The sequence below is a fragment of the Chenopodium quinoa genome, unplaced genomic scaffold (assembly GCF_001683475.1).
Source record: "Chenopodium quinoa cultivar QQ74 unplaced genomic scaffold, ASM168347v1, whole genome shotgun sequence".
Lineage (NCBI taxonomy): Eukaryota > Viridiplantae > Streptophyta > Magnoliopsida > Caryophyllales > Amaranthaceae > Chenopodium > Chenopodium quinoa.
In genome coordinates this window covers 2,973,336-2,989,389 of record NW_018743697.1, presented here as the reverse complement: position 1 = coordinate 2,989,389, position 16,054 = coordinate 2,973,336, and the positions used below count along the sequence as shown (strand labels likewise).

The following is a 16,054-nucleotide window of genomic DNA, read 5'->3' as shown; positions in this document are numbered from 1 at the left end:
ATACCTAGATCCAAACCAAAGTGGTTGTTATTTAAGGTCGGCTTTTGTATGTATAAAAATTTATGTATTTCCTACTGATAGTTTAACAGTAAGTAATTCCAGTCTCTAAATGCACAGTTTTTTGTAGTTTGGTCTGGATAGACTTATTGATGACAATCTCAATCATGACTATTAGTTGAACCTAATGACTGATCACCCTAGTATGACCACGTTGAAAGTTAAAACTTAATGACTCATCACCCAAGTATGACCAAGCTAATTTGACCCGATATAATAAGATTCAAACATGTCATTTGCCTACAAGTGTCAAATTGATAACTTAGTTATATGCATCATCCTTTTTTTAACATACTATTTATATCTTGTAAATACCTTCTTTTAAAAGAAGCCATACACTAATACTTTGATAAGCAAAACCTAATTTATAAAGTATCTTAATGCACTAGATTTAAGAAGGATAATGCCATTTTCTAATGAATACAATTAGCAAAAGCATACACTTTGGCAATGACAATTATAATTTTAAAATTTCATATTACAATATCCAATCCATGCTACTCATAATGGAACCAAAAGTGTAAAGGCCAGAAGGGAAGGTGCACTTGTATATTTTAATTTTGAAGCTTATTTAGATTTGATTAGCTAATCAGTGTTTAGTGGTGTGGATAAGAATAATTATGACGATAATCAGAGTATTAACCCGAGATCCCTTTAATAAGTAGGAACTTTTATATTTGATTATTTTCCTGGAGGAAGATCTCTATTCTTTTAAAAAGATTTGGTTATAAGCTGGTGTAGTGTTGTACTTTATAGTATTTCGACTGTATGTGCATCATCAATTTTCTTCAAAATTAGTTGGATTTATAAATTTAAGTGAATCAATACTGATTCAAGTGTCCAGCTTAAGAACTAAATCATATCGAAGTATATATTTTTCGGTTTTTTTTATTTTTATTTTGACTCTCTTGTGCCAATTTAAATGGTCTTTCTTCATGTATTAAAAAGAAACCCAACTAGTATTTCTTTTGAATTTGCACTCCAATCTTTCTCTAGGAGTATCATTTTTCTCGCATTAACCCTTTTTTTTCACAATTTTAACACTTTCATTTATTACCTTTGCTTTCTTTTGTCTTTCTCAATCGCATTAACCCTTTTTCTTTCACAATTTTAACACTATGTAAGTATCTACTGTACTTTTTTTTTTTTTTTCCTCTCAATCCTACCTCGATATTTTTATTCACGTTGATCAAGATTTCAAATGACCTTAAGTGAAAGATTAAAATGGGACGGAACAACAGAGGGAGTATGTGAAATACTAGTAGTAATTATTTAGTTGGCCACCATTATAAACTATGTTGTTTCCTGTTTGTTATGGTGCTTGTGGATTCTGTCATGTTACAATGAAGGATGAGATTTTGCAACTTGAATCCTGGAAAGGAGTTCTTATATATGAGCAGTAACAAATCTGCAGTTAGAATCCAAATTAACGGCTGTATAACAGCACTAACCTATCATTACAAGCCAAAAAGTTGGTTGAACTTATTACTTTTAACTTATTGATTACTCTCAGATGTCTGTATTTCAATAGTGTAATCTCGAGTTACAACTTTGCAAATTTTTTGTCATCTCTAGTTAACACATTGTCTTTGACCCTTTCCCCTTCTACTTTGGAATATAATGAGAATTATGAGATAAGTAATGACTTATAATATAAATACCTTGGATTCGATGAAATTTGGTTCTAATCAATAAAAAATATTTAAATCATTTTAATCAATAAAATTACTTTCAGTTCAATAAAACAGACTAGCGAGCTTTGGTTGTCTAATCGATCTTTCAAAACGAGCATCAGTCTTGCACCAACCATCCAAACGAACTGCATGGAGTATGCATGGACATTGCCAAAGGACTACAAAGTTCATGGAACGCTCCCACTGTCATAAGGTTATGTCTTGCACCTTGATACCACTCCCTAGCTTTGTCGATTGTAGGCGCTCATTCATTGATGATATTGCTTTTCCTTTGTGCACCTAATTTTTTCCTCATTAACAGAATTAACTAGTGACAATATTGTATTGCACATTATAGATGTACACTTTAATTTGATGCTTCAGTTCTGCTAACAAATGAATAACTGACAAGTAGGTATAAAAATATTATATATTTTGTATATATAAAATGAATTTTGTATGAAATTACACATAATAATGCCAAGGTAACCTTTAGGTAGGATAGAAAGCCATCTAGCCTTTTAGCCAGATGGGAAGTCATTTGCTTGATTATGTGCATATTTTTGCATTAATCTCCAAGATTATTGCACCAATTATCATTAATTGCCTGCCAAGTACGGCCACCTGAGCCAAAAGAAAAGAAAAAAAATAAAGTTATTGACATGGTTCATGCTACATATGAATGAGCATTGTAATGATTAAGTAATTGTTTTGTACGAGTACTCTATAAGATAGGGAGTATCAACCAGTCCCATATTTTGTGGCCGGACTTCGACATTGACCATGTACGACCTTGGTCTGAATTTGTCACACTAGTAATGTAACAATTGATTTTAGATAGAGAGAATGTAGCGGTACACAAATAAAAAATAACTCTTGATACTTGATAGTCGTATCGTTTTGAACTTGTGTGGATTAGATGTCTAAGAAATACTTTGTATGTCATGTCTTTCAAGAATCTATTAATCTTTTAGTGAAAAATGATCATACTAGGTAGTGATGTTTAGTCAAAAGTGTTTTTTGTTGCTACATAGCCTATTACCCTTTTTCATACTAAATCAGAACTTTAAGGTTAATTTATGAAATTAAATGAACCAATTTACTTATGTACCTCTGTACGATCTTAATTTATGTTATTTACTTACAGTTTCCAGTAACTTGAAACTGATAAGCTGGCTAACTTGAAAACATATTTATTAATCCCATATTACAGATAAAATAATATAACATATGTACTTACGTAGTATTTTTTACACAAAAATTGGAGCTTAACAAATGGCACGGTTGTGCTAACAGCTTATCAAGGCAGAAATTGCAGATCTGATATCGGGTACTAGCACCGGCGTGCAAGGAGCTGCACGTCAACACAAAAACTAACTGAAAAATGGTACTCCCTTCGTCCCTTGTTAGAGATAAGTAGAAATCTAATTAAGGGACAGAGGGAGTAATTACTATGTATATTTTATTTTTTTTGGGTGACATTAATCTGATATTCGTGTTTGTGTACGTCTACTACTTTTGTTGCTTTACATTTCTTAAGCTTGTATCATCTTTTATTCTATACACTTCTCTTCTTTTGTTATCTCCACTTACAGAGGCACCGCGAATTAGAACTTTTCATACCTATATACATCCCAATCGTATCCATTTACAAGACGACATATTTTTGGTTAGTATTTCTACACCAAATCCACTTTCTTAAGCATGCTATATAAGTGCTCCTTGTTTCTCTTATATTAATCCTTCTTATCAATCTTATGTTATAAATTTTTGGTCGATATTATTAAAAATTTAAAGAAAGCAAAGCAACATCTCGCCTTTTCATCTTCTCACAACCAGCCACTTTGTACACTTAGCCTTTGCTATCCATTATGTTGTTGTGTTAATAGGACATTGGCCTTTCAACCATTTTTTTTATAATTGCATATTACAACCACTTGTTATTAGGAAAATGCAACAAATTTTGTATTTAGTGTATTATGTCTCCTTCCTAACCATCTCTTCTAATCCATTCATATAATATACGCAATAAATACAAAAGGAAAAGCCGAAGAAGAAGATAAAGCGCGAATTATATTTCATATAATATGATTTACAAATCGCACCTACACATTTACATTGTTGCTTTGTTTTTCTCTTTGGATGGGGAAGGGGGCAAGGGGCGGCGAGGGAGAAGCTTCCTTTGATTTACAAGTGAAAGATGACCTAATGGTATACATAGAATTTAATAATTAAAAAAAAAAAAAACTATTCCTAAAAGAAGCTGGAATGCTTGAGTGGAGGAAGAGATTTTGATAGCCACCATGAATGTACTTGATGCCACCTTCATTCTAAAACGGCGAGAAGTGGTTATGTTGATGAGGTTGCACCATCTGCATATCTGGGGCTGTTTGACATGAATTATCGTTGTTCATCATGTGTCTGAAAACATTAAAAGTAAGATTATTAGTTAAAAAAGTCAAGTGATTATAATATAATTATGGTTGATAATTTTATAAAGATGTTATGTGTGACTAGCTATAATATCCTTGGATATAATTGTTATTCCATTTTAGCAATTTATCTTTCATTCAAACAAGTTGATTCTCGAGTGATCTCATTTACATTTTTTAAATAATAAAAGTTATAAATCCTTTTGAATTATAATCAGACAATGACAAGTTAATTAAACTAGAAAAATAAAATGCAACTTAAATTACAAAACCTTTGGGATCATTTTCACAAAGACAATTGTCTCTTGAAGAAACTATCATGAAATAATTACAAAACCTAACTATTTGAAAACATATAAACTTTGTTTTGATCTATAAAAATCATTTTTCATATTTTATGTTAAGTACTTGCATAGAGCAAAAAATCATTACTAAAGCAAATATATGTTTCAGTTAGTAAAAATAATTTTAGTTCAAAAAAAAAAGCATGTGTTGATCACGAAACTTTTGTAACAATTTAAAACGAGAAGTTTAGCATTTAGTCTTATAGAGAAGCATATGATTTATGATTTCAAACTGAATCAAACGTTACTCAATGTCAGGAGGGTAAATCATCCAAAAGTCCATATAATCATACTACCTAGAATTTTATTGACTAATACCAATTCAAATTGTAACTTTGTCCAGTCAAAAAACTTACTCTCTAGGACGTGAAGCCCAGAGGGAACTTAGAGCACGCAACCGGCCATAGTACTCTCCGATAACCAGAAAACATCTAGCAGCTTGTCGAATTGTCAATATTCTGTGTAGTTGATGAAGGGTTTGTTGTCTTAAGTTATCAGCCTAAAATCCAGGAGAAGAAGGAACAAACAGGAAAAAGTTAAGGTACATCACAACAAATCTGTCAAAAAGCAATTCAAGACAATATCTTTATCATATCAATTAGTGAAGGGTACAACTTAACCACTCATTAAGTAGCTTAATCAATGGGGTCCCGAATTCGAGATCAAAATGTTTATAGTCTTCAAACATATTGTCAAAGAGGTTGACCCATATCAAGTTGTTTTTTAAGTCTTAGATTTGGACATTTCCAATCATAGAGTTTGAGTAGTAGATGAGAAGGGGTTGAATTTTTTGTTTTTTCAAGGCATGGTTGAGGCTTTAATCTTCTTTATAATTTTTATTATTATTTTGTTGTTTTCATTTTCAAATCAACTTCTGATAATGACATTAAAAGAATAAAAATCATGCACCAAATCCTAATTAATGACTCTATTATAGAATGATGTGGAACTTTGATCTGATGGCTGAATGAAATTTTATTAATATTAATTAATCACTTTATTTTGCAGGGTATTAAAAGTCAATTTACAAGGTTAAATCAAAGGTGAGGTCAGTTTAATGTCAAGTGCACGTTTGCCCTTCAGGTGTACTATCCACAGAGTTACGCCGCAAAACATGAGACAAAGCCCTTGATTTTGGTGTAATACGGGTGAAGTAATCTCTAATTTCATGATCTTTAGTTTACTAATAACATCATTAATTAAGAAAACAGCATGAATAGCCCCCAGTTTCGTTACTTTCTAGTAAGCGTTGTTCAACCCACTTCTGATAGTATTTGAACTAATAGTGTGACAACTGATTAAATCTCGACAAAGGTAGTATGTTATGTGCTGGTGCAAAATATTATGACAACATGCATGAATGTATTTCCAGAAGTACTACCTAAATCTGTCATTTTCAGAAGTCATTTGGAAGAGATGTACTTTTTTGTCAAGAACTGTTGTAATGGGAAAAGCCTGATCCACAGTTCTTGTCAATTTAAAAAAGTCCAAAATTTGTTAGGACAGATAGACGATTAGTGGTAATACTAAGAAAACTCAACAAACATACTAAGGCAATTATGCATTATGCATGTATAATAATGTTGCCTTGGTTTTACTTAAACTTAGGATAAGTATCAAAGTATGCTTCATTTGAATTATTTGGCCTTAAAAAAACGATTGATAATCTTAATTATTTACCTGGCGAATAAACCCTTCAAGATTAGAAAGTTTGCCCAAAGCAATAGCCATTTGATGCATACCATCAGTAACAGTACTAGTCGCGATGGTGTCAACTAAAGATTGCTGAAGTTGATCTAGGCCTTGGGTGAGAGCCTCTTCCGCCTGTTGCGAGGAGTGTTGTAGACTGTATATTCCCATCAGCTGCTGCTCCGTTAATGGGTCTAATTGTGCTGTTAACATCTGTAACACAAGCCACAAACTTCTCTTCATTAGACTTAAAAGACATTTTAATTGTCACTTTATTGCTTTCACCATCAATCAACAATTAGGATTTAATCAATTAAGTTATTGATCAAGAACAAGAAAGAAGAAATTATCAATTCTCATGCTTTGAAGAGTTGATTAATGACTTAAATTATTGAATTAGTGACACATTAACTAGTTAAAACAAGAAAATTAGGACCACTTCTTTGGATAACATTTAGCAGGTAAAGGCCTCAATTTTCATCACTTTTATTTGATCTTATTTCCTCACAAGTTGCTTTTATTTTGACATTAGCTAGGCTGCTTTTCTTAAAGAGACTTTTCGAAACTGGAATCAAGGATATAATCTTCCTCAGTAAGACACTAAACTTTAGACTAAATCCGCGGAAAAGTAACTCCAGTATCAATTGAAGATAGAATTAAGCACAGATGTGTTGTCTAGGCATAATAATCAAGTGGTGCTTAAACAATAACCACTAGCCCTCAGTATGTAGAACGCGATTTGTTAGTTTAGCATAGCATAGATGCCTCTAGGTAACGCGACAATAATTTGTTGCCACTTTGGCACTTTGCCAAGAGCATATAAATGGTGAGATATTCCGGATAATTTTTCCAAGTACAAAGTACTCCGTAGTACAGTAAAATCTTTGCATGTGAACCCTAGTACAATGCAACATATTATACATGATCATAAGCATTGATATTATTCTTCTGCTACCAAGAATTTTGATTTAATTTTGATTTATATTTTTTGTACGTACCTTGATAAGTTCTGATGGCCTAAATCCACCCATCCAAAGGAAACAACGTTCTGCAGGAGTAGTCCACATTCCGGTGATGAGGTGAAAGATATCGGATTTGGCTGCCACCCCCTTGAGGCGAAAGATTTCGTCATAATGGTTGATATAACCATCTACTATAATCCGAAGATCTCCATCTGATAAATGAGCCTGTAGAGCAGCTCGGAGTTCTGAAGTGTGCCTATGATCATCTTCCAGCCATCTTGCATACTCCATATCGAAAATAGCTGCTCCTGCAACACCATCAACTGCAACATAAGCGTTAATGTATCTTAGCACTCTTAGGAGATGACATTGTATTAAATTTCATCAACTTTTTAAAAAGATTTTAATTTATTGCTAGTTTGCATTGTGATAAAAATGTTAAAATCTAAACCAACAAAATTGCAAATGTAAATGAGTAAATCAATTAATTCTTCTTCTTTTATTTTAATCACTAAATAACAAGAAACCATCCACAACCCTCAAAATTATTGACCCTCCAAGAAAAATTTATTAATCCGAAATAATTTAAATAAGCTAATACTTCTATGGAGCATATTTTACATGTTTTTAAATCTCCATTTAATTAAATTTTCTAAATTATTTGGTCTCCTCTTTAGAAAATCCAAAATTACGGTGTCTTGTTAGATACGTTCCCCTTGGATAATGAGTATGAACTAAATAACAAGAAACCATCCACAACCCTCAAAATTATTGACCCTCCAAGAAAAATTTATTAATCCGAAATAATTTAAATAAGCTAATACTTCTATGGAGCATATTTTACATGTTTTTAAATCTCCATTTAATTAAATTTTCTAAATTATTTGGTCTCCTCTTTAGAAAATCCAAAATTACGGTGTCTTGTTAGATACGTTCCCCTTGGATAATGAGTATGAACTAAAAATCTAAGTAAAATATTCTTGTCAAAATATATGGCTTGTATTTGCAAGTAGCATATAAATAATACAGTCGGTCATTTTTGAATAAATTTGGCATATTACTCAACTCTTGCATTTTGATAACAAAAAAAAATAACAATCAAAATGGTCGACATTATTCTAAATAATTGGCCTGATATTCGGTAGTTCAAGCATTTGTTTTTTCATATCTAATCTATAAGTCAAAATCACAAACAATTTAAATAAATTATTTGCCAGCTCGAGTAAGACTCGACTATATAAAATTCACAAAAAATCTTAAGAAATGTATAATAACAATTTATAAATTATTTGTTCTTTGAACAATGTTCCTGTGGTTTTGACATTTTCTGATTCATTATTGTTCAGTTCACAAGTCTATCTTAAAGAAGCAACATATATGCTATCTTCCTCGGTATTCTTAAACTAAGCTACAAAACCAATCAGGGATTGCCACATTACCCCGTGGCCCAGAACAAATTAGTATTATTGCCCTTTAATTTTTCCGTGCCTAAATTATAGACCACATTTCTATGTTGAAGTAATGATCAAATTAAATTTTGGAGAAAAAAATGATCATAAATATTTTGGAAAAAATCATAAAAGCATGAAAATTCACCTGAGCTAATATTTGAAGGTGCACCACCACCTCCACCCATGAAAAAACCCTGAAAATTCAAAAAGAAACAAATAAATTTACATACTACACTATAATATGCTCCAAAATGTTATGGAATTCCACTTCATTAAGTTGTAATTGTAAATCAAACAATATAATATTAAATAAAATATGAAGTGGAAAATTAAAAAATAAAAAATAAAAAAAGTGTATGACCTGTGCTCTAGCTCTTTGAAGATCTTGCTCTAGCTGTGCTAGCTTGATCCTACTTGATTCTAGCTGCTGTACATAAGCCTATATACACCATAAATGAGACTTTAATTAATTATGTGCTTGAAAATTAGAATTTTGTTTGAAAAAAAATGAGCAGAAAATATTTGTACCTTCTTTCTTAGTCGACTTTTTCTAGCTGCTTCTCTGTTCTGTGCCAAACGCCTAAGCGTCTGAAAACCAAGGAAAATCAATAAAGTGTAACCAACGTGGCTGAAACGTCGTAAATATATACTCTTAATAAAGTGTAACTGTGTAACTGTTTAGACAATTAGCTCAACTCAAAAATAAAAAATGAAGTTTGAGTTTAGTTGATTTAGACATGAACTTTAAGTATTACCTTAGCATCAAGTGGTTTATCTGATTTGGTTCCACCATGCCTCTACAGTAAAAGCAAAAACATTTGAGGTTAAAAACAAGGTAAAAAAAAAAAAGTAAACCATTTTTCTATCCTATAATTATTGTACAAAGGAAAAAATAGAAAGTGGTTAAACTTAGCAAATTTGAAAGAGAAATGCATGTATTTTTCATGCAATAGGCAAGAGTTGTTTACAAAAATTGACATGATTTAATTGAAGAAAGAATAAAAATGATTAGAGGGATAAAAGGGTCAACCTCATTTTGCTGTGCAAACATGGTTGCTGAGATGAGCAAATTTCAGAATATTTTTAAGAAAAAATAGTGAAGTTTTATCACATGCATTTAATAAGTTTACACAGTTTGGAGTAGGAAGATATGCATTTAATATAAATATGACAAAATTTTTGATGGTTTTTCTAGTTTTTATCTTTTTATTTTATTTTTGTTGCTTTCTGATTTGGGTTTAATATGAAGTCCAAAACAGAAGGTTAGGACTTTGAGTTATAGGGATTAGAGCTAAGTAGTACTAGCACTACACCTTAGAATATATAAAAAAAAAAAATTAAAAAAATAAAAGCCATTAGAATATAATACTTAGAAAATAGTGGAATTACTGTGAAGATTCTATCTTTTGCTTTTTTGACGAGATGAAGAAAAACACTCTTTTTCTGTTTTTATGTCAGAAATTTTGATCAGAAAATCATCCAGCAAAACAACTAAAACCCTGCCTTTGATTTTATGAGTGTTTTTGGGATCTGTGAAACTTTTGTCTTTATTCAGAAAGATTTAAAAAAAAAAGAAAATTTAGAAAATTCCAGATAAAGATAACACCTTCTTTATGGTATTTAGTGGTTAAGTAGCAAGAAAAAAAAAAGGACAAGAAAAAAAAAAAAAAAAAAAAAAGGCAGAGAACATTATTATTCTAGGACGTCTCACTCGAAATTAATAGTCATGTTGATAGTGTAATTTAAACCAAGTAATAGTACGACAACAGCAATAACGAAGATTGCGTTGGTCAAAGAATGAAAAAAAGAACCTTTTCTTGAGGTTGTTTTTGAGCAGCTTGATTTTGGGATATTCCAGTTCTGGAGCTATCACTTGCCATTCCTGGTTGCTGAAAACTGCCACCTTGTTGTTGCTGTTGTTTTTGTTGTTGCTGGTTTTTGCTAATCGGAGATTCGGGTTGTTCTAAATTAGTATCAGCTTGACTTGATGAAAGGGTGTTAATTGCTGATCCTGAATCATCTGTACTTTCTCCTCCTGACTTTGTACAACTTCCCTGCTAATAACAATATTAATACTACTATTAATAATTTTACCAAACATTATTTTTTATTTTAAAAATGGGTAGCATTTTAAAAATTGAAAATGTTTATCCAAAAACACAAGTAAAAGGAATAAAAAACAAAAGAAAATATCTTCAAATAAAGGAAACTTCAGAAGACACAGGAGATGGTTGTAGAAAGAGTTTTTTTTTTTTTTTGTAAAAAAAAAGTTTTAGAGAGAGAAAATTAAAGAGAGAGAAAGTAGAAGTATAGTACATACTCTGGTGGTTTGTTGAAACCTCATTGGCCAAGAAGGGAACATCTCCAGAGTTGCAGCAGGTCTGCTTCCATTTGTAAATAAAGCTGCACAAAATCATAAAAAAAAAAACCAATTTTTTCATAAATTACTCCGGTAAAAATAGCGTGTCTAAAAGTTCTTCCTGTTTTAACCTTTATAAGACAAGCGTTATTCAGAATAAAAAATTTGGAAAATGAATTTATAAAAAAGGAGCAAAAAATAATGCAGTTAAAGTGAAATGATGTGTAGAGATATGAAGAGGTCATGATTTCCATGTTAGTAACCCCACGCCATTCTGTTGTATCCTTGAGAAAATGATTTATGTAATGTAAATAGAAATAACATGCACTTTCTTTAAATTTATTGTAAGACACTTTCAAACTTCCCTCCTTTTATTTTCTCTTTCTTCCATTTTTGGTTGGTTGGTTGGTCAAATGGTTAAGTTTATCATATTATTAAACGTCAGAAAATAAAAATTTTAGAAAAAGTAGAGTAGATAGATGTAGTACATGGTTTAGGTTGTTCATGATTTCCAATCTTAACTCCTTGCAGAACAATAGCTTGTTCTAGCTCTCCAAAATCAAATGAGGATCCTCCTTGATTCCTGTGTTTTTTTTTTCCAAATACAACAAAAAAAACTTGTCACGTCAAACAAATACAACCATAAACATATCATTAGTCATTAAACTCGGACTTGTGTAGTTGTCTATATATCTCACACGTTGATAATGTAATTAGAATTTACGACTGTAGATATATTAATGATAGGACGGAGAAGTAATTAATTACATGAAAGGATTGGTTGTTGTAGGGTTGATCGCGGCGGCATGGTGATGATGATGAGGGATTGCAAAAGGAATGTTGTGATGATTTGATGAAGGGCCTGATTGTGATAAACCAGTTTCTCCCAACCTATGACTTGACGCCATGCAAATTTACTTATATGATTAATTTACGCCCACTTCTTAATTAATAATTACACTTCCATGTAATTAATTAGCTTGCCTTAGCTTCTTCTTCGAATAATCTAGATTTAGAGAGAAAATAAGAAAAAAAAAACAGAGGAAAAATGGAATTTGAAGAAGAAAATATGGAAGCTTATTTCAAAAGTTTATACCTTTGGGAAGGAGGAGAGAGAAAGATGAAAACTTGAAAATAAGATGAATGTCAAAATGGTTGAAATAGAAGGGTAGCCACCAAAAGAAGAAGAAAATCAGAAGATAGAGAAAGTTTGAGTCTTTTTCAAAACATGTACTAGTACAAGTATTTATTTTCTCTCCTATCGAACTTTTCCAAGCTTTCAATTCATATCATATCATATCATATCATATCGACGATATCATCGATCATCAACAAATGAAGGAGGGTTTTTTTTTTTAGTTTGTGGGTTTGCTTTTCTCTCTCCTTCTCTATGAAGAAAAACAAAAAGATTGGATGATTGTTCTCTTTTTGAAGAGGATGTTTTTTTTTTTTTTGCAAAGTTATAGAAATAGTAATTATTACAGATATTACTATTATGAGACAATTGAATTTATGGTACAGAAAATCTTGTCCTTGAATGGGTTTTCTTGTGGTTTTGTGGGGTTTGAAAGCTTTAATTAAATAGGTATGGTTTTATATAAAGTAATGATAGAAGGATTAAACTAAATTAATGGGTTTGGAGGGACCTAATTACTATAATACTCCGTATGATTTTAATTAGTGGGGTCAAACGACCCAAGGGAACCCACTAGAATCACTGACTCCAACTCCACTTCCTATTTCTTAACCGACTATGTTTTCTTATTGGTCCCTTGTGAGAAGCTATACAACTATGCAAGATTTGAAGATATGCAAAAACTTTTGTTCTTTGCTGGTAAGGTTAAAAGGTTAACATGTTCGGAATATATATGGGGTAGTTGATATTCTCTCTATTTCTCTTTGTTTACTCTATTAAGTGATGATTTATTTTTTAATTTTCGGTTAAAAAAAACTAATAAGAAAAAAAAATGTGATGGGGTTGTGATGGTTGTGAGAGTAAAGACGTGATCTTACAATTAAACATAGGGTCTGTTCTCATACGTTTATTTTCAGTTCAGCTGAGTTTAGTCTATAAGAACATACCCATAGAATAAGCAAACTTAAAAAGGACGGACCAAAAAGATAACTGGTGCAATGTTAAGAGACATAGGGAGTAGAATAATAACTTTACTTGAAGGCGTTGGAGCCATATCTCATTTGAAAATTTACTTTATTTTGTTGTAATGTGATTTTCATATATAGTGTGTTATTTAGTCTCTTCGTTTGTAAATGAAGGTATCATTTGCTTGATACATGTGTACTTAGGATATCAAGGTGATTGGTAAAAAAATTGTGCAGTTTGGTTGATTAAAGGCGAATTATAAAGATAAGAAGAAAAATGAAGTTTTTTTTAATTAAAGGTAAATAAAAAAATAGAGACATTAAAATTTTCAAAGGGATAATTCTTGTAAAAAAAATTTGAAACTTTTCTTTATAAATATCTAATATTTTGAGTATTAGGTATTTAGACTATTCTATAATAATGTAATCTATATCAAATATATAGCATTACAAAGGGGAGATAAGACAAGGTTTTTTTCATAAAAGGTGGTAAAAAGAGAAACCAAAAGACATGGCATTCTAAAGTTGTTTAGCTGAATCTAAATTGTTTATTTTTAATGGAAATTTGGGTTTTACTTTTTGTTCCATATATTATGAAAATAGATAAAATATTAATTATATTAATGTTGTGCTAATTGCCCTGTCAAGTGTCAACCAAAACATTATAAAAGACCACCCCCTTCCTTCCACTTGTATATAATTGAAAAAACCCTTAAAATCAGAGAGGGTTTTAATTATCTGGTATTATCCTCTTTGTTAAGGAGTCAACATCCTTTCCTTGTCATCACCTAAAACCATGCCACACAAAGATTCTCTCTTCTACTAATACATTTTTTTTTTATGAGGAGCATATCATACATAATGTCTTTCATAGTTCCCATTGATAATATGATTAATATCAATAATATGATTAATTAGTTTCATTAGTTTCCAAAATTAGGGCCCTTAATCCTTCAATTAGGTGCCTTTTTCTAAAATTCTATTACGTGGTTGTTGTTGGTCCATAAATTCTTCTTTATTTCCTTACAACTAATTAATTTGGTAGAATGGAATTGAATAAATAGAAAAAACTAGTTAATAAGTAACTCAATTAAGATACGGAGGATGTAATGAACTTTCCACATCTAATTTGAATAATTGCATTAATAATAGAAAATAATATAGAACAACATTTTCTATGATATTTCTACTATATGTAGTCTGTTTTTCTATCAAATCGTGGAAATTTGGACATAATAAAAGAAAGTAATGCAAGTAACGTAAGTTTTCTATTCTAATCAATATTTTTCTCTTCAATCCTGTGATGTAGTCTATCTTTTCCTTACTAATCATTTAACTTTGTAAAAAGAAAAGGTCACAAGTGCGTAAACTTTTGCATGGGACTTAAATGGCATTAGTGAAAAAAAAAAAAAAAAAAAAAAAAAAAAAAAAAGGAGATCAACCTTTTTGTTACAAATAAGAAAGGATATGCATGATGAGTTGCATTAGTATATTTACGTTTAATTTTTATGTAATAAAATGCATTTCCACATAAAAGAAAAAGACACAAACTTTTTGGCAACGGACCCATCATTCTAACACATTCTTACATCTAATGGGAAGACTGGATTAATGGAAGAGGTGTCACCAAATTTTATTGTATTTTTATTATTATTATTAACTATTTTTTCAAATAAAATTGTAATATTATGCTCATATCTAACCTTTTTGTAGGTAAAATTATGCTTCCTACCAATTATTCCTTATGTAATCAATGATTGGTCTAAAAAAATAAAATGTTTGTGATTCTGGTGATTGGTGAACAGCTAGATGTTCTATGGATTAGATTTATAGATTAATATTAAATTATATTGTAATGAAGTATTTTTATGAACTACTAATAATAATATACTTTCTACTTCTAAATGTGACTTAAAGACTTGTTTTTCATGTGGATTACATAGAAAGTTAGAGATTAGCTAGGCAATCAGAAGATTCTATGAATGTTATAATTGTATTCAAACTAATCCTTGATCTTTATTTAATTATGTTGCTTGTTCTTCTGTCCGAAGGCGATTGGTTTCGTTCAATTGTTATTATTTATCAATCTTATTTTTATATTGACTTATGGATGTGATTAAGCTAGAGTATAATCCTTGCTTGTTGCTTAAGCATGAAAGTAAAGTTAAATTTTTATTATTATTATTTAGTTTAAAAAAAAGGGCTGAAAATGGTCTCTTTAAGACATCCATTATTTTAAGTCAAAAACAATGCATAAATGACTAAATTATGTTTTAAACTTTGAAAAAATAAACAGAAAGAAAATAGCTAAATAATTATTGTAAAAAGTCATGAAATGATTATTGATAAATGTTGAAAAAAAGGGGTGATAAGCCAATCCAAGAAACGTATGTAAGCATGTACTTAATTCTTAATTGAGCAATTGTCATGTGGATAATCTATGATAATCCTTGTTAATAATGGATCATAATCTAATCAAAAAATACAAAGCAATCAGAACCATACAGTTTAATTAATACGTTAATCCTTTTCTTGTTAAGATTGAGTTACATCTGAGACCCTCAGACCCTGTTTGCTTCTATGGCACGGCGCGTTGCATTAACAGATTAACTTGGGCTGCTGCTCTAAACTATCGAATCGAGTGTTACAATAAAAAAAAAAATCAGTTTTTTAGTACTTCTGTTGCCTTTAACAACCATACTAAAACTGTAAACTATAGTAATATACACCAATTTAAGGATTTTTAGTAACTTCAGTTGCTCCAAAATTCTGTTTTTTGGGAAAAATTGATGATTTTTACTCACTTTTATATAAGCAATTTCTTAATGAAAATTAAGCAAATATAGAAAAAATTCTTATACATGAATCTGGAATATTCATATTCAATTGCCAATTTAGTTCAAACTTTCAAGTATGATTATTATTCCTGGTCAGGGTATTGGTAGTGGAAGTCCAATCTCCAAGTTTACTAAAAAGTGAGGCCTTTT

The 16,054-nt window shown here is 30.6% G+C and overlaps 1 protein-coding gene across 3 annotated transcripts; it reads right to left on the bottom strand.

Moving 5' to 3' along the window:
• Positions 1-3,763: 3,763 nt before the first annotated feature.
• On the bottom strand, positions 3,764-12,630 carry LOC110684250 (transcription factor TGA9-like). Of its 3 annotated transcripts, XM_021860666.1 has the most exons (13): positions 12,064-12,627; positions 11,736-11,973; positions 11,456-11,550; positions 10,929-11,011; positions 10,420-10,665; positions 9,364-9,405; positions 9,137-9,196; positions 8,970-9,047; positions 8,754-8,802; positions 7,194-7,480; positions 6,187-6,408; positions 4,863-5,005; positions 3,764-4,151 (listed from the first exon to the last, which is right to left on the bottom strand). In XM_021860666.1, exons 2-13 carry the CDS (start codon positions 11,873-11,875, stop codon positions 4,061-4,063), a joined length of 1,536 nt encoding a protein of 511 aa, XP_021716358.1. In that variant the 5' UTR covers positions 11,876-11,973; positions 12,064-12,627; the 3' UTR covers positions 3,764-4,060. The 3 variants fall into 3 exon arrangements, with proteins under 3 accessions (XP_021716358.1, XP_021716362.1, XP_021716359.1); XM_021860670.1 differs by having other exon boundaries at positions 7,194-7,465; positions 11,736-12,630; XM_021860667.1 differs by having other exon boundaries at positions 10,420-10,662; positions 11,736-12,595.
• Positions 12,631-16,054: the final 3,424 nt, after the last annotated feature.

Bases quoted from the DNA above. Each gene is read 5' to 3' on its own strand.
- LOC110684250 (XM_021860666.1), bottom strand. From the start codon at position 11,875: ATGGCGTCAAGTCATAGGTTGGGAGAAACTGGTTTATCACAATCAGGC. The intron at 9,197-9,363 runs GTAATACTTAAA...CTTGGTTTTCAG, and splicing joins ATAAACCACTTGATGCTAAG to ACGCTTAGGCGTTTGGCACA. The intron at 7,481-8,753 runs GTGAATTTTCAT...CTTATGTTGCAG, and splicing joins ACCTTCAAATATTAGCTCAG to TTGATGGTGTTGCAGGAGCA.